This window comes from Monodelphis domestica, chromosome 1 (genome assembly GCF_027887165.1).
Source record: "Monodelphis domestica isolate mMonDom1 chromosome 1, mMonDom1.pri, whole genome shotgun sequence".
Lineage (NCBI taxonomy): Eukaryota > Metazoa > Chordata > Mammalia > Didelphimorphia > Didelphidae > Monodelphis > Monodelphis domestica.
This window is the reverse complement of record NC_077227.1, coordinates 670,134,231-670,154,156: the sequence shown is the minus strand read 5'-3', so window position 1 is coordinate 670,154,156 and position 19,926 is coordinate 670,134,231. Positions and strand designations below refer to the sequence as shown.

General features: G+C 35.5%; 1 protein-coding gene across 7 annotated transcripts in view; it reads right to left on the bottom strand.

Moving 5' to 3' along the window:
* Positions 1–19,926, bottom strand: part of SLC8A1 (solute carrier family 8 member A1) — a 504,419-nt gene that overhangs the window by 76,187 nt on the left and 408,306 nt on the right. For 5 of the 7 annotated variants that reach the window (XM_007476984.3, XM_056825409.1, XM_056825477.1 and 2 more), the window contains exon 3: positions 3,803–3,909. In XM_007476984.3, coding sequence (XP_007477046.1) covers positions 3,803–3,909 — 107 coding nt within the window. Of the gene's footprint in view, positions 1–3,067; positions 3,172–3,802; positions 3,910–19,926 lie in introns of all 7 variants that reach the window. The other 2 variants (XM_056825351.1, XM_056825534.1) reach the window with 1 other exon arrangement.

The window sequence follows — 19,926 nt, the reverse complement described above, 5'->3', positions numbered from 1 at the left end:
GTCACTTAGCTTCTGTTTGCCTTAATTTCTTCAACTTTAAAATGGGGATAATAATAGCACCTACCTCCCACTGTTGTTGTCAGGATCAAATGAGATAAAATTTGCAGGTGCTTAGTAGAGTGTCTAATATTCAATAAGTACTCAATAAATACTTCTTTTATTAATCAATTAATAGATTATTTGAAAAATAATATGTATACACATACATATATACATATATATCCTATATAATCATTAATTTCTATTTATAGAATTCTATTATCAGGCTAATAAATACTTTAAAAAAATTGGCATATAGGACCATAGATTTAGAGATGACAGACTTCAAAGCCCCCCTAATCCAATCTTGTCATTTATAGTTAAATGGAACTGAGGTACAGGGAGGTTATTTGCTACTTAGGGTCACACAGGCATGATTTGAACCTAGTAACTCTTACTGTGAAGCTAGGAGGTCTTTTCATTGTAGCAAGCTATTGCTTTGAAATTTCTCTGACTTTTGGTAAGAGTTTCATTTTAGAAGAAAAGCATACTTATTGGGGTATTTAGCCCAATTTAATCCTTTTTAAAAAAAAGGTATTCAATTTAATGCTATTCATTTCAATTTCCCTTTCAAAAACATAAAGCAGTACATTTAGTTTTATGAGCCTCAGTTTCCCCATTTATTAGATGATAGTATTTTCCTAGGTGATCTGGTCCTCTTGTAATGCACTGATAGTAGTTAATAATTGAAAATTCAATGGCTTTAGGAGCGCCCAAGTTCTATATAAAAGTAACTCATATTATCAAATGCTTTGATCAGAGTCAAATGCAATGAGAACTTTCATGGTTTTTGTGCATTAAGCATGAGAACCCCACAAATTAATACTGATCCCCAGCCTTGCCAACTAAAAAATAGAGTGAGGGGAAAAGAAATCAGATCCTTAGTAAAAAAAAAATGGACTAAATAGTGATTGCAGTGCATCAGCACCAGCTCTGGGACTGGACTTCATGGTCAGAGCCATCCATTGCTTTAATATTATTGGAAGAGAATGTGCAAGAAAACTCTAGAAGGATGATGGACTCTGTGTGTGTGTGTGTGTGTGTGTGTGTGTGTGTGTGTGTGTGTGTGTGTGTTTGTGCATAATTGCAAAGTTGATTTGGTCCCTTTCTTCCCAAAACTTCTGACCTCTCAGGAAAGGGACAGAAAACTTTAATCAATTTCTTCTGCATATTTTAAAAATGTGTGAGTGACACAGTTTAGTGTAGTCCTTAAATGTCACATTAATGTACCCCTTAATTGTAATTCTTCTAAACAGTTTCAAAAGCAACAATTATTCAATAGTTAAATCGCTGCTGATGGGACATACATGTTCTTTTAATAAAATGATGTTTGGTCATGGTTTCAGACACTGGCAAACTTTCCACATGGCTCTTGTACTACAAAAGTGACGCCGGGCTCAGATATAATACTCCCTTTTCTATATTCACTTTTAAAGAATTTTCCTCTACTTTTTATCTGTTTACTTCCAAAGCTCTAAAGGAAATCCCAGTTGCAGAATTTTTGAAATTAACTATTTGATGCTTTAGGTTCAGTGGTTGCCTGTTGTCTTTACCTTGTCTTTATTATCAGTTTATTCACTTTTTAAATGACTATGTCTATAAAGCCAGTAGCAACTGGGGTAAACATTTTGTTTTTATAGATGGCATCATGGGTTTTGTTAGCTTGATTCAGACTGAATCACCCCATCTCACACCTGTTGAAAGTGGAGCAGACACTCATGAGCATGATCTCACTGCTGGCTGGCGTGGAAGCTTTGAGCTGCTCTATCTCTACCCTGTACTGAGCAGTCCATCCCTGGCAGCTTGGCATCCCTCTACTCCAAGAGGTTCAGTTTTTTGGTGTCAGACACTGTGGATCTCTGTTTATCTTTAGTTCTCCTGCAGCTCACTGTTTTTAGCCCTCCTAATATTTTTTACTCTAGATTGGGGAAGCCCTTCCAGTATACTGTCTCCTAATGCTAGCACAACTATATCTACATTTCTTGGACTTTTTTTAATAGTTCCATTTTGGAAGAAAAGCATACATATGCCTAAGGTACAATAATCTGCTAGCCAATGCTTCCCCAGTAGTGAGGATTATAAGTATATTCTATCACAAATGGCCAGCTGAAGCACAATGGAAAGAGCAACAGCTTGGGTTTGGGTCCCAGTGCTCCCAGTTTCTGGATGTATGACTTTGTTCAAGGGAAGGGTATATGGGAACAAGAATGTATTAAACTTATGTGTCAGACATTGTGCTAAGTATTTTACAGATATTATCTCATTCAATATAGAGATAATAATAACTGACAAACTACTTCTTTAGGTTGGGAGTACCAAATGAGATAACAGTATAAAAATATTTAGAATATAAAATGTTTTTCATTATAAAATGCTTTATGAATATCTACTAAAATCATTGTTCTTGTTAGGGATAGGGACTTGAACTGTGATTTCATTTATGTAGAGAATTCCCAAGCAATAAAACCCCAGCAATGGAAAATTCTCCACAACTTATACTTTTAGAGATTGTCTAAAGGTCTTAGAGGCTTAGGTGACTTGCCCAGGGGTAAAAAGCTAACATTTTTCAGAGGTGAGACTTCAACAAAGGTTGTTCTGGCTTTGTAGCCAATCTCCAACCCACTCAGCCCTACTGTCTTGCCTCTTTTTATTAATAGAGCTAAACTAAACTATATTAGATAGTGGGAATCAAACGTCAAGATAAAAATTATATGATCAATAGGAGCCTAACAGTTAAAAAGGTCTTTTGAACTATTGTATCAATTTTTGAGCTAAAAAAATCTTTCATTTCATAAAATTTTTGGTATCTAGTTATAATCTGGTAGTCAACCATCAATATTCAACCACCAGCTTATTTAGTAGGCAATGATTGATGCACTAGGGAGTTAGGAAAAAAGAAAAGCCTTAAAGGAGACAAAGTAAAGTATTTGGAAGCCAAAGGTGGAGGAGAGAGTTAAGCGTGAGAGTAAGGAGATACGGAGAGAGAGAGTACAATTTCTCGCTGGTATATCTTGGTATACTCTCACACCTTTTTTTCCTCTTCTTAGCCATATTGGTTCGTCAAGCACAAGGGAGAAACTGCACTCTTTCTCATATTCCTCATGGTCATATATTCTAAGGGTAATGACCTTCCTGTGGGAACATAAGACAAAGGCAAAACAAATGGTTGGATTCACACACTCATGCTTTAGGTGTCCACCAAGCTCAATGTCACTGTGATGTTATGGAAGGAGATCACTGCAGCACATCCACGTCCATTAAGTATGTAAAAGGGCATGATGGATACTCATGTTCTGGCATCACCCAGTTGCACCAGTGAAGCTCCTGGAGAGAGGATATTTAACCTCAGTTTATGCTGTTTAATATCCTTACACTCCAGGATATGAGAAAACTTAGCCTTGACATGTTTATTTTGGGAAATTTGAATTTCATGTCTTCGTACCTCATTTGCAAAATTATAGTGTTATTGAATCAAAGACTATCAATACCTCCTTCTAGAGCACAGGATTCCCAGAATCCTGTGCTGAGATCCAAGACCACAGAATTATGGAATCAGAAAATCTGAGCTGGAAGGACCTTATATTTCATGAGACTTCACTGGCAAAAGTGTTGGACTATTGTTATCCCTGGGAAAAGACATGCCCTGTTACATAGGTGAAGGGATGTGTGCCTTGTAAGTAATGTTTTGAACAGTGCTGGGTGTCCAAGTGTAGAATAAACAGGCACAGGCAGTTTGGGCTCATCTTTGGAGCAACTCCCCCACCTTTCTTCTCACTCATCTCCACCAGTCGGGGCTCTCCAATCTCAAGAAAGAAGGTCTTGTTTTTCTCATATTCCTCATCATCAATTACCTTGACTGATATTGTTTTGCTGAAACAGAGAAGAATAAAGATTGACGAACAAGGGGAAAAGGATAGAAGGAGGAGAAGAAATGTACAGAGGACAGAAAAGTTAACAGATTTTAGGTTCAAAGAGAACAGAGAAACTATCCTGTCGTCTGTTGATTATTTAAGACTGGCAAGGGAATAAATACTCCATTCCTTCATTACCTGAATTAAACACTAGACAAAAGTTAGGTGATTAGTTTTAATAGAGGGGAAGAGCGAATATAATTTTGATCATCATGTGAAGGAGAAAAAAACAGAGAAGCAAAATTCACAATCAGAACTTACATGAAGTAATGAAGAAATATATCCATTCTATAAAATATTAAACTAGGAGACATTGACTAAGCTAGGAACTGAAATTCAGTCAGAAAAGAACAGTGAAACCAAAGCATTTGACACTTTATTCTCTGACCTAGAAACAAAATCACATTGAATTTCATCAGATTATCCAAGACCATTCTGGTCCTTTGATCAAAATTCACTTGTTTGCATTTTACCTCTTACTAAATTAAGGCTATTCTTTTCAAAGGGGGGGGAGTGATAATAATTTAATGATTTAATTCCAAACCCATTGTTTTTAGACATCTACATTTGATCAAATTTTCCCCTGGTCAAACCTTTTGAATATGCTACCTACCAAAATGCTGAAACAGACAGGAAAAGTGGCAAGGCAAATTTAAACACTATTACCAGGTAAGTGAATTGTAATGAAAATCCATGTCCTTAAAGTGAAAGACTAATTGCCAAAGACTTACACCCAAATAGACTAATTCCATAACTTACCCAGAGCCCTAAGACATTTACTTGATCATTCATATATTTATTTGGACTCAAGGACTGATAGAAAGAGTGTATAATCCATCATCACTGTAAAACCCAACTTAACTCCCTTATAAATTAATCTCTAAGGATCCACTATGCACAAGGAACTATATAGGGTGCTAGAACTACAGAGACAAAAATGAAGCAAGCTATTTTCTCAAGCTCATATTCTATTGAGGGACACAGGCGTAAGAAGTGGCCTGTGATTTCACTGGTTCTGAAAAACATTCTTGGTGAATAAACTCCTTACCCATACAAAGTATTACCTTCTTTACCTATATAATCTTTCCTCAAGCTCTGAGAAGTTAATTGTTTTGCTTAGAGTTAGACAGTATTGTTAGAGGCAGGACCAAGGCTAGCTCTCTATTCATTATATAATACTGCCCCCTTCCTCTCTCTCATATACTTGGATGTCCACACAGCATATGCATACAAAAATGTAGATACACATAAATATGTATAAAATTTAAAGAGAGAAAATACATACAAATAAAACAGTACAAAGTGAATATAAAATATCTAGGAAAGACAGATAATTAATAGTTGGGGGGAGGTAGGAAAAGCTTGGTGGCTTTGAAGGTGCCACTTCAATCATGACTTGAAGAAAGAGATATTCTTTGAAATGAAGGAAAGGGGAAAATGCATTCCAGTGATGGAGAATGGCCACAGCAAAGGGATGAAGAAGGGAGATGCAATGTTATGTGTGAAGAACAGAGAAGAGGGCATCCTGATGGAAAGTCACTAATGCTTTCTTTGCTGATGAAAGAGAGCACATAAAGTTCTAACCACAGGGAGTAGAGGGGTTGAGCCTGTGATCATATCGAATTGTTCAATTAAAATTTCCAAAACAGGAAGAAAAAAAACATTTTCCAAATTTGTTCTTAAAGTCCTTTACATTTAGTTAAATATCACAGTCCTTTCTTTAGATGAGATAGAGAAGTTTTCATATCATTCATAACCAAACATTTTGTTTCTGTGACTTCACCAATAACTTGCCAACTTAGCTTTTGGCCTTGATTATTTCAGCTTTTGGTGGACCTCAGGGTAGGGTGAGGGAAGACTAAATGGATAAATCAGAGTTAGGATTGCATAATCTGTATCCTGCACTCCCATGTACATTTTGTTAGATTTTTCCATATTTCAGTTACCACTGACTAGAGAAAAGGCGATGATTACTTTGCTATTTTAGGAATGGTAAATGGCTTCAGCTTCTCCAGCCTAGGGGCCCTAAGTAATATTTAAAACTTTTTTTAAGTTCCTTTCAGAACACAAGCTCTGACTATTCACCAAGAAAGTTAAGTCCTGCTAAAGGGCATCTGGTAGCCAAAGCACACCTAGATGCAATTTTCTAATGATGAGAATCAGCAATTGACGTTAGCCTCTAAAGATGTTCTTCTTAGAAGTTAGCAGGTTAGAAGCTATTTCTAATCTACTCATGCAAACTTTTTCATAGTGACAACTCAGAGCAAAAGTGTTTCAGTTGGAAAAGGAAGGAAACAGAAGTGGAAGAAAGTAGAGTTAGAAAGCCACATCTATTCATTAGGTTTTCAGAGAAGAAACCCCAGAAGGTTATATATTTGGACCATGTAAGGGCTATCCTAAAGTTCTTATGCTGGTAATAAACTGCTTCATGACAGTATTTGATACCTTGTATTTGGTATGGAAAAGACAATTAAGAGACTCTATTTCCTGACAACATATGCCTACTTCTGCCATCTACATGAACAGATATTTCTCTAGATTGCCAAGAGAAAGAATAGACAAAGTACTCATCCTACTACTTGAATAAGCACAAAAATCAGCTAAGTAAACTTATAATTAGTAAGAACCATGCATATTCATAGACAAAGTAAGACACAATGATGCATTGAAAAATGAGCCCATCTTTCACAATGAAGAATAAGCAATAAAGCAATAAACATTATTTCTTCTGCTTGAGAGTAAGAAGTATTTTTGGAAGTAAGTTTTCCTTCCATGATCCCATGGCCTCATCCACTAAATTCTGAGTTATAAAAAACATAACTTCAGGGACCCACACAATGTGAGCAATGGAATGAATATCTAAAATTACTTTTGCCAATATAACACCAGTGTTCCTCAAGATTAGTATGCTCAGACAATTCTATTCTGAAGAATGAACAAATTATTAGGAAGCAGTGATAGTGGAAATCATTTTAGATGAAGAAAACAGAACAGGAAAAAAATATTTATGTGTACCTGGCAAAGTTCCTTAGAGTGGATGCAGTGTGCATAATAACGTGTTCTTTCAAAATCATTAGTAAAAAGATCAATAATGCTCCTGCAGGATCCATTAAATTATATACTAATTTCCCACCTTAAATACAACGAAGCTATTATTAGGAACCTTAATTAACAAAGACATCTCAATTAATCTTAGATAGTGGTTCTTGCTAACCAGTTCCTTCAGGTCCAGAGAAACAATGATCTCTTTTTTAAGAGTAGGAAATGTTTGCAGAGGACAAGGAATGGGATACTATGCAGTTCCTTTCCCAGTATAAAATATACCAATTTTCAGTTGTTGGAAAGATTTCATTCATGGCTTCACATAGGAAGATTCTAATTTTGTACAATCTCCTGGTATTGATTATAGAATAATAATGGCTATAGAATAATGGATAATATATGTTAAGACCAACTCTGTGACTTCCATAGCCTTGAGGATTATCTCATTTACCTCAAAATAGATCCAATTTCAGAATTCTATTATTTCCTTAGCTTCAATTCCAAGATACTTTTTCCCTCCAAGATTAATTGACGAGGTTATTTTCTCCTAGATTAATTGATTGTTGCTGGAACTGGCTCACTAATTCAGTCAAAATGATTGAAATAGTATGGTACAGATAGATCTTTGATGGAAATCTGACTTTTTAATCTCCTTTGGATTGATGAGAAGCAAATTAAAAACTAGACACAGACAACAACAAGCAGTCAAGGAACAGAGAAAGTGTGCTCTTCAGGAATAAGGACTATTTAATTTTGGTGTTTAAATTCCTAGGATGGTGCCTTGGGTAGAGTAGGAGCTTGATTACTGTGCTGAATTGATTTGGTGAAAAATATACATCGTTCTAGATATTGTATGGTCACAACCATGATTCTGGAGAATGTGACATAGTTGATAATGATCTGGAGATTGTTTCATAGTCTCAAATAGTCTGATTAAAAAAATAAAGCATATAATCAATCAATAAGCATTTACAAGTACTTCGTATGTGCCAAGCACTGGGGCTACATAGATAAAAAGGAAAAAGTCTCTGTCCTCAAGAAGCTTATATCCCACCAGGGGATTATACATTTTCATATACATGCTTGTATTATGCCTGCTATTTACAAAATTAATATAATATGATTGTGGTATGGGGCAGGAATAGCAGAAAAAAAATCTTTTTTTTAAACCCTTACCTTCCGTCTTGGAATTAATACTGTGTATTGGCTCCAAGGCAGAAGAGTGGTGAGGGCTAGGCAATGGGGGTCAAGTGACTTGCCCAGGGTCACACAGCTGGGAAGTGTCTGATCCAGATTTGAACTCAGGACCTCCTCTCTTTGGGCCTGGCTCTCAATCCACTGAGCTACCCAGATGCCCTCAGGAAAAAAAGCCATCTAGTCATGGCAAACAGTCAGAGGAAAAGAATGGAGATGAGAAATGGAATTTTGTGTGTGAAGAACTGAGTTAGAAGGGCAGTTTAGGTAAAACAGAGCATATGAAATAGAGAATAATCTGGAAAGGTTGGGAAGTGATGCATTATATACTAATTGGAATTCCACAATAGGGATTATTCAAACTGCATAATAAAATTTTTGAACAACTGAAAATGTAAAAAATAGAAATAGAGTCCATTATGGTTACCTCTAAACCCATCTTTGCTTGGAATTTCCCAAGAAATGGGGATAATATATGTAGTACTTGTTTTATAGGTCTGTTGAGAGGAGCAAATTCTCTAGATAATATCTGCAAAATGATTTTCAAATCTTATGGTACTGAAAGATCAGTTATGATTATTTAAATTAACTTTTAAATTATTGTATCAAAGCAAGTGAGTATGAAAATATAGATAGGGTTATTTTTTATTCTGCTTTCAATTGAGTCCATATGATGAGGACATGATTTTTGAGGATCTTAAGTAGTCTATAAGTTACTGTCTATCACAGAAATGGCAGATATGGCTGCTATAATGCAGAACAATGTTAAATTCCGTGCTTTAAAGACAATGGATTTCATTTTCAAAAGCTCCTTTTTTACAGAATTAAAAAGAATCAGCAAATGGAAGTGAGTTTTCATTCATCTTATTAATAAGTTTTAAAAATTCAGGTGGGCTGATTTTTGGCATGGGTTGAAACATATTGTATATGCCAACTGAATAAAGAGTTTTAAAAATTAAGGCTATTCTCTTTGATTTATATGTTTTGCATTAGTTTTATTTACCTGCATCATTTTTGATCCTTTACTATTTATTTTGAATAGCAAAGAGTCGATATTTTCTCTCTGGATTTGCACATATGCATTGGGGGTAAGTGTCAATGGGCTGTCTTTTACTGGACTGAATAGCTAACTTATAATTTGCCTAATTACAATTGAGACAAAACCATATTTCTGCCTAGAGTTTTAAAATTCTGGACTGTATAAAGAATTGTGTGAAGGGCTCGGTCAAAAGAAAAATCTACCTTTAATTAGTAAGTTAAGTAGAAAGGCAGAAAACAAGCCTTTTGTGATATTCTCCAGCAGTTTTGAAGTCTACTTTATGAAGTACAGTGATATTTCCCCCTTTTCCCCACTCCCCAGGTGAAGGCTGGTTTCTGAAGTCAATTTCAATAGCTTAGGTGAGAAAACACATTTAGCTTGTAGGGGGCAGAGTTTACACTCCTGCTGTGTCGTTGCTTTTTCATACAAGATGATATGAACTCTGGTTCTGTTTATCCAACATTGACTGCATCTGGAAATGAAATGAATCCCTGAGGGGCTTCAGTCGCCTTAGTGAACCAGAGTAAAGGGCAATATCTTAAATAAATAAAGAGGGCTGTCCAGAACTTCTAACTCTAAAATATTTCACGCTTAGACAAAAATGGGAAGGGAACGGGCAGGGACTGATCAGAAGGGGAAGAGACCGCCATAATCTCCCCCTCCTTGAGGTCTTCAGTCAACAAAGGAAGGTTACAAACTCAACCTGCTGCCATTTCTGGCATAAATAATAATAATAATAATAATAATAATAATAATAATAAGTCTAGACTAACTATTCCTTTCACAAAAGGAAGTTTCTCTGAAGTTGATGTGAGACAAGGCTGTCAGAAACACTGGTCTCCTAAGGGGAAAAGTGTCAGAGAGTTCTTACTTCTGGCTTATTTCAGTCAGATTTAGCAAGAAAAGAGAAGCTACAGTCACAGAGCAGCATCCTTTCCTGTCAGACCAACCTTCTAAAGTGATTTGCATCACAGCTAAGTGTGACTTCTCTGTGTGGTTGCTCTACTGTGCCTTGGTTCAGATTCTCGTTCTCATTTCACTCAAATAAATGTTAGTGATCTCCATCTGTTGGGCTTTAAAATAACAAGCACTCAGGTGGTTGGTTTGATCTCTGATCATGAGCCCATCGCTCCCCTTTGCCATGTAACCATTCTAGCTTGCTTCTTTTCTTCCAAAGTTCAAAGGTTTAAATAAATGTCAGAAGCAGAATTCTGGGAGAAGACAGGAAAGGAAATCAGGGATAGGCACTCCCTGGGAATTCCCAAGAAGTGTCCCATATTCTTCCCCATCTCACAGAATGATCCATCTAAATACCTTTCTTGAATTAATTTTTATCCACTGACAAGGAATAATATATTGGTTTTAGATTCCTATTGCAGCACTCTGTTTAAACTTGTGGTCCATTTCTTTGAAATCAAGTAAATCATTTTTCTCATTAAATAATGGTTCTGGAATTACCTTTGTGCATTAAAAAAGGCAGGGGAGTTGTTAATGATGACAAAAGGTTTACAACCTCACAATGAAAAAAAAAAGAGAAATATTAAGAGAAAACCAACCTATGCTTTCTTGGCAGCTTTCCAAAGGGATTCTAGCCAACTTCCTTATTTATCTGTCCAAATAGTTTGAGGTTAAAATTTTACTTTGATTCTTCATTATAATCTTTCTATAAGACAGAACATCTTTATCTTATATATGAGGATAAGAGGGCTAAATCTAGAAGGAATCTTTGAGGTCATCAAGTTTATCTTCCTCATTTTACAGTTGAGGAAACTAAGGCTTAGCAGATTTAAGTGACTGGCTCAAGGTTACATACATAGTGGTTTATAATAACATTTTATGATTTAGTCAATGCTCCAGGTAGCTATATAGTATGTCTTCTATGAGGTGATATAGAAAAGGGACTCCTTGGTTTGTAATTCATGCAAGAAATATTCATTAAAGCCTATAATATATGGAATACTATTATATTAAATACTAGAGATGCAAAGAAAAAAATGAAAAAAAATAATGCTGAACTCAATAAATTTACAGTCTAGCAAAAGAGAAAAATATTGATTATTCTTTCCATATCTTGACTTTCCTCATTGTGGTTTTGCTGTACCATGGGTTAGCATAATAAATTAAATGGGAATTTGGGGGGGGGGCTTTGTAGAATTGCCAAATATCATGCAAAGGTTAATAGATGGTACAGAAAATGTTTAGAAACTCTTTAGCCATTGATCAAATACTTAGCCCAAATTGTACAATAAAGTGCTATGAAGACCTTGAAAAAGAAAAAGAAAAAAATTTAGACTTCTCTGGTTTGAAGAGAGAGTCATAAAAATTTACTCAGATTTTCCAGATCACAGGGGCATTGCTCTCCTAACTTTCAAGATATGGAAGGGATACTCACTACTGGGGATATTCTGGATGAATTGCTTTTCATAGGGAGACAAATGCAGATAGTGATAACCTTCCTTATTAATAATTACAATAGCTAATAATAATAACTTTTATCTAGTGCTTTTAGGTTTTCAAAATACTTTTCTGAAACCTCATTTTATCCTCAAAGCAATGCTGGAAGGTAGATACTAACATTATCTCCATTTTACAGATGAAGACACTGAGGCAAATAGAAGTTAAGTGACATATCCAGGGTCACACAACTAATAAACATGTAAGGATGGATTTGAATTCAGATCTTCCACATGCTATTTAAAATACTGCATTCTTGTCTTCTTTAATGAAACAGCATCTTCCAAATCATAAAAGGTTATGCCCCATGAAATATCTAATATGTACACCCATCAATGCTTACCTACTGTTCTAGTGATAAGGCTCACCTTTTTTGCTTAGTGTCAAAAAAGGATCTTAAAGAACATATTGTTGTTCCTGTAGAGCAAGCATCATTTGTGGAATCAGAAACCCTGGGCTCAGATTTGAGTTCTGGCCATTACTATCTAGGCAGCCTTGGATAATTAAATTCATTATCCTAGATTCTGATAGATTTGGATCTGAAGGACCTCTGAGGTCATTTTATAATTTAGGGGTTTGAACAAAGCTAACTCCATGGTCCTTTCCAACTCTGAAACCACGACCCCAAGACATGAGTTTCTCTTTGTCTGGAAATATAGCCTCTAAAGTGGGGAACCAGAAGGGAGAGTTGTTGATTTTCTAGTTAATTTAACTTCTTCTACAGACAAGAATTAAGGTATCTGGTATGAGGACATAAAGGAATGCCGAGCTGGAAAATGATATTTTCAGTAATATAATTCTGGAGGTCCCATCATCAAGTTAACTGTTATCTTGATTCAAGAAAGGTTTCTTCAGATCAGAGAAATAGACAGTAAAAATTGAGAAATGAGCAACCTAAACTTTTATTTCCTTTTCCTTGAAGTTATGGAGTAATCTATCAATTAACCTCACCCTGCTTAAGTTTCTTTATATGCAAAATGGGGATATATATGGTATCTTATCTCAATTTTACTTCTCAGCAAGTTCATATCTTCTGAATGTTCTAGTCTCAGTGTAGAAAGTAAATATGGAAACCTGATCTCATGTTATTATTACCAAATGGAATTTATGGTCTAATAAAAGGCATCTTGGGGGAAAGAAGCAGAGAACATAGAAAAAAAGAGACTTGATTTGTGTGATCTGGAAGATCTTTGAGTGAATTATTCTCTTTACTGCCCTTCTTCACTATCATTCCAATTCACAGTCTTAGAGCCACTGAATGATAAGAGCACATGATGTGCTGTCTGAGAATGCCTTTATTCTGCCCAGAGAACCAAGTTCAGTCGTAAAAGAAGCCAAAATAGTGGAACTCGTCATTACAAAGAGAACACTAAACGAATTTTTAAACTGTATTTTTTCCACTTCAAATATTTCTATTAGCATTGTAGAGAACTAGTTCAGGAAATGGGGACTCAAAGGCAGGGGAGACAATGAGCAACTTGGGAACATAGTGCTAGATTCTTCATAGCTTAATATATTTCCTCAAATAAATAATGGTTGCCTTTTCTGTGCCCCCCAAAACAATAGAAATTGTCTATTAAGATCATTTGTTGGGGGGACAATTTGTTAAAGCTATCCCCATATTAGGAGGAATGGTAATTTTATCTTTTCAAGAGTAGATCTTCTCCTGATCTGTGCTCATAAATATCTTGGGTACAGTTTCAGAAAATTCTTCTATTTTCCCAATTTGTCCGTGCTTTTCAAAAAGGCTTAAGATTTTTTTAAAAATGGGCATTATTCTGCTAGATTCCAAATGGACTTTTTTCTTTTTTTACTCATTCTATCTTACCTTCCATTCCCTTTTAACATCCTCTCTTTCTGTAGGGCTATTAGCAACTCGTTTAAACGATTTTTTTTTTAAATTTTGGTCCTTTTTCTGATTTTTCTTTGTCCAGAAGAAAAGATGTTCAATACATAATAAGGGAAGAACTTTCCGCATGGAATGTAACACAACTTCTATACTTAGCATTTGGCTCCCTATCTAATAGGGGATTGGCTCAAAATATTGAGTATAAAAATATAGTGTCTGATATTTGTTTTACTCTCATACTTTCCAATGCCATGGTCTATGTCATAGGACCATATCTCTTCATGCACAAAAGTGCACACTGAAGCAACCATCTAGGTACAAATATAGACAGAGGTATAGCATGATGTTATGAAGTATAGTGGGATGGCCAACTGCATAGAGAAATAGCTTTGAAATATGAAGACCTGAGTTCAAATTCTTCCTCTGATACACCCTGGCTTTGTGTTTTTGAAGCATCATAATCTCTCAGTCCTCAAGGGAATTCTCTAAGACTATGACTTGTAGAGAAAGTACTGACCAGCACTGGTAGAGGGACTTTCCTCATCCAAGAATTTCATTTTGGCAAGAAAAGTATTGAATCTGTACTTAGTGGACTTTAGTTCAAACTTGGTCTCTGTTACTTACTCCCTGCATGATCCTAGGCTAATCACTTTACCTCTCTGTGCCTCAGTTTCCTGATCTATAAATAAAGGGGTTGGACCTGAAAACATCTGTGGCCCCGTCCAACTCTACATTGATGATTCTATGATTCAGAGTAGATGGAAAAAATAATGCACAAATTACTCATTTTTGAACTTTCTATCCTCATTAATGATATATTGGAATTTTCTTTATTAATTAGAACCACTAAAAGGCTATGGGATAATAATAATGATTATTATTATTTATGTACTTATAAAATTTCCAAAACATTTATATATATATGTATATATATATACATATATATAATTTCATTTTATACTCAAAACATAACCCTGGGAGGTAGATATTTACTATTCCCATTTTATAATTAAAAACACTGAGTCTCCCAAATCTTGCATCATTCCCAAAGTCACAAAACTAGTAAGCATCTTGGTAGGATTCAAACTCAGGTGTTTCTAACTTTGTTATTTTGCCCTTTTATCATTTTAGCTAATTTATAAGTGTGACATGATATCTCAGAGCTATTTGGAGGGAATGTGGAAAAATGGGAGATACTGATCCATGATGAATGATTGACAATGAGACGAGGGAGGAAAAGTGAGGGTCCAAAGTTCTAAGTGACTAATTTTTTTTTATTGATGGTGAATAGAAATAAAGAAGTAAGGAGGGAGAATCAGTCTGGAACATAAGGGAGTCGCTGATTTAGGATGTGTTGAGCATGATGGGCTAACAGGACTTTCAAGTAGAAATTTTCAGTCAACAGAGATCTAGGCTACAGATACAGTTCAGGAGAAATGTAGTTTTGAAGTAACCTGCACAGAGGTGATAAATCACTGAGATCATGACACTTGGAAAAGCTCCATGATAGAAAAGATGCAGAGAGAAAAAAAAAGTGGAGGATTAAAGGCATTCCTTTAGGAAACACCCACATTTAGAGGATGAGAGGAGGAAGAAGAAAGAATGAATGAGAGGCAAAGAAGGAACCTTTTAGCATTTAATGATGGAAATCAAGATAGTATAGAATTGCAAAAGCAAAGGAGAAGAAAACTTCCTGAAGGAAAGGGTATTGACAAGGCAGGAGAGAGGTCAGGAGAAAGGATTTAACAGGTCATTGGTGACCTCATGAATCCAACTTCAAAATTATGAAGGGGGTGGGGAATGGCAGAAGAAAATATTCTGGGAGTTAAAGAGGAAATGGTGTTTGTAAGGGAAATGGATATTGAAGTTTGAATTAAACCAGAGTTCTTAATGCAATTAATTAACCTTAATAATGGAAACAGAAATGAGAACAGTTCATGAATTTACCAATTTTTCTTTATCATTTGACCACGGCTATAACATTACATCTTTTTAAAGTCCAACCATACACCATGCAAATATATACATATATATATACACATATGTGATGTACACATATATGGAGGTTCCTTCAAACATGGCCCTATTATGGCCATTCTACCAATTACTAAATGGCCTTGGGCAATTCACTTAACTTTTTCTGCTTCTCAGCTTCTTCAGATGAAAAATGAGGTCTGGTTAGTAGTAGAGAATTTCTAGGGTTTCTCTCAGCTCTATCATCTTATAATACTGTGATCAAAAGGCTATCTTTACTCTTATTCAAGATGATTTATTAATAAATATCAATAATAATAATTTAGATACATCTTTAATTTAGATACATCTTTAAATTTTATATCACATTTTTCTTCACAAAAACCCTTGAGGTAGGTCTATAATCATCTCCATTTTACAAATAAGTAAACTGAGGCACAGGTTTTTTTTTTTTTAATGATTTGTCTAGGATCACACAGCTAGTGTGCTTGGATTTTCCATCAATCTGGCTGTCTTTGACTCCAGGGAACATCGTATCTCTCCAAGGGAATGACTCTGCTTTTGATGTTCAACATTTTTCCTTCAGTCATTTCTCTTTTCTGAATGGAGGACCAGAGAGTGAAGCAATAAGTTCCTTCCAAATACAAGGCTCTGAACTTTATAAGTAACTTGCCATTTTTTTCTATCAGTGGCTCTATTTGGTTTAAACTCTACAGAATACAATATTCCTACTCTTGGTATCCCCTGTTGCACACCACTTTCAGCTTCCTTTTATGTACTGTATATACAACATGCTTTGTCTTTCCCCCATTAGATTTTAAGGTCCTTGAGGGCAGGAACTATCTTTTATTTATTGTTATCTCCAAAGGTTGGCACAGTATCTGGCAGACAGTAGGCATTTAATAAATGTTTTATTATATTGAAGTGAACTCAAGTTCAATTGGACTCTGAATCCAATTGCTCTATCCTCTGGACCATCTAGCTGACATCTAAAAAGACCGAATGGATTTTATTTCTGAGTCGAACATTTCACTTGAAATGCTTTTCTGTGTCATGTAACTAAGGAGAGTGGAAGTTATACTCTTAATAAATGCACATATATGTGTGTATAAACAAAAATAATTAAGCAGTTATAAGAAACCTAACAGAATTATCCAAAGATAGAGGTTATTCCCATGGAATCCAGTCCCCTAAAAAGAAGCTAAATTAAATCTCCAGAAGACCCAAAGACACTGGAGTCATCCATTCTGGATGGCATACCTGCCAAGTCGGGTATCAAGGAAACATCATGTTCTAGCAAGTTTTGGAATCTATGCAAGTTTTTTCAGTGTCTGCTTGTGAAGAACCAACTTTCATATTTATCATGTAGATCAAGAGGCTACTGCAGTTGTCAAATAAAATGAAACTCTTTCAGTAGCAAACATTTTTGTCCCTAAGTCACATTTTCTGAAGTAACATATAAGGTTAATAGTATAACTATTGAATGATTCGCTTCTCATGGGCCACAGTTGGCCACAAGGGCAGTCTTTTTTTTTTTTACCTTTGGGGGTGGGGGAAACAAGATCACCACCTCTCCCACTCATCAAAGATTTCTTTTCTAATCAATAATAAAATACACAGCATTTAAACTGAGCTCAGCTCTTGATTGGTGGGGGCAGCTAGGTGGTACCTTGGATAGAGTACAGGACCTGGGGTCAGGAAGACTCATCTTCCTGAGTTCCAATGTGATCTCAGATATTCCCTAGCTATGAGAGCTTGGGTAAGTCACTTAATCCTGTTTGCCTCAGTTTCTTCATCTGTAAAATGAGTTGGAGAAGGAAATGGCAAACCCCAAATGGAGTTGGACATAATTGAAATGACTGATAAACAACTTCTGGTAGAGAGAAAGTAACTGGGAATCTGATCATAAACTATGACTCCTATCTTTGCATTTTGGGGTACAATCCTCCATGCAATAATTATTCTTTTCTTAAGTCATCCACAAACCTGTTGACAGTTTCCCCAGAAGTTTTTCTAAAGATGATTTGCCAGCCTTTCCTTTCATCCCTGCCCCACCCCTGACTGGAAATAGAAGGTATAAGAATTCTCACAAAGGCTCTAAGGCACAATAAATTCTTAAGAATAATTCATGCTGAATCACTATCATATCTATTCATGATACTTCACTGCTCTTACCTGTTCTTTCACCCTTTCCACATTCATACCTTAAGCAGCATCCTAAGCCTAAATATCATTTTCAAGATGAATTTGTAAATAAGTGTGGAGATTTATTACAAAGGGACACAGAATAACAGGTCTAGAACTGGATGGGAGTTTTGAAATCACCTAGTAAAACTCTTGATTTCACTAATGAGAAAACTGTCACACAGGTAGCAAGCAGCAGAGATATCTGAACTGAGATCACAGCTTCTTAGTCAATAGCTCTTCTGCTTAATTTCCTATCATCTCCCCCTTTAAAGCTCAAATCTACCATTTATTCCCGAGTTGGAAACTCTTTTATCCTTTTCTCTCTCAGCTGAAATTCAAATTGATTGTCACATGAGAATCAGTGTTTCTTGTTTGTAGCCTACTACAAGTTATTCCTTATTTTAATAGGCAGTTTGGTAGGTCACTGGTTTGAGTGCTGTCCCTGGAATCAGGAAGATTTGACTTCTAATCTATCCCCCTACACTTAATACCTTGACAAGTCATTTAATTCCTCTCAGGGTCAAATTCCCTCACCTGTAACTTGAGATAATATTTGTTGGGTTCTTTGTAAACCTTAAAGTTCTATATGAAATTAATTCTTCATTATTATTATTATTTTTGTTAATAATTCTCTTGACTTCTTAGAAAGGTCCATGGCTCCTTGTAGACAATCTTGTTCATTTCAAAGATGTCAATGGCCAAATCTGATTTGAGATATTGGCTCATCTAGGCAACCCATTTTCTTTGAGGACAGGATCAATATTTCACATAAACTTTTCCTCTTTCTTATCCTAGAGAAATATTTTAAACACACTCGGCACTTGACAAAATCTTTGAGTTGAATGGAATTAGAAGTCAATCTGCCCCACTATCCTCTCCTGCATATTCATCTGGTCCAGGAAGGAGTTCTCTACTTAAAAATATAGGTAGATATTAGGTATCAAAGAATTATTTTAATATCTTTTTGGTGTTGGTGATGGTGGGATGAAAAGAATTTATTTTTCACCTATTATGTGCCAGAAAATTTACTGTTTCATAAATATTTTCTTATTTGTTCCTTATAACAATGCTGGGAGGTAAGTGCTTTTATTCTCCCTATTTTACAGTAGGGGAAACTGAATAAGACAATGGTTAAGTGGCATGGCCAGGGTTATAATTTAATAACTGTGTGATATGATAATCTAGTTGCCTCTAATTCCACTAATAGACAAAGACCAAGAGATAGTTCTGTCACTAGTGCTGTGACAAGCAAACACCACACAATGGAAACTAACCACCAATACAATATTAAATGTCTCCAAATGAGGCATCATGCTAAAGTGGAAAAAGGACTAGACTTAGAGCCAAAGGATGTAGGTTCCAATTCTAACTGGGCTACTCTCTACTACCTTGTGACCTTGATAACATTGCTTTGACATCTGAGGTCCTCAGATTCCTCATATGTATATCGAAGGAGTCATTCTGACAGTCTCTAATCTTCTTCAGTCCTGAATCCTCTGATCTTTGAAGTATCTCTGGCTTTATATAATCCAGTCATTGCACAGACCTGAGACTTGCTGATCCATTCAGTTGAGTCATTCTATGTAGAGGATTAATTCCATTTCATGTATCATATCCCACTTGGGTTAAAACTACACGATATCATGTAATTCTGCATCTTACAGAATGTCCTAAGGTAATTAAAAAGCAATCCAAGATTAGCAAGGAGACAATTACATTTCTTATGGATACCAGTCATTTAACTCTAAAAAATAAAACAAAAATGAGAAGAGTAATAATCTTATAAAACTTTTGGCATGACCCTATCACTTTCTTCTTCCTTCCTTCCTTCCTTCCTTCCTTCCTTCCTTCCTTCCTTCCTTCCTTCCTTCCTTCCTTCCTTTCTTTCTTTCTTTCTTTCTTTCTTTCTTTCTTTCTTTCTTTCTTTCTTTCTTTCTTTCTTTCTTTCTTTCTTTCTTTCTTTCTTTCTTTCTTTCTTTCTTTCTTTCTTTCTTTCTTTCTTTCCTGGATAAATAGGCTATGCACATAGGTATTTGATGAACATTTGTTGAATGAGTGGATATGACTAGCAATGGAGTCAAGCATGTCAAAGTCAATGTTTTATTAAATACTGAAGATCATAGAATGATCTGGAAAGGATCTTAGGGTTCATCCAATCCAGCTTTCTTTCTTTCCTTTCTCTCTTGCCTGTCTTTTTTCTTTCTTTCCTTTTATCCATTTACTTTCTTTTCTTTTCT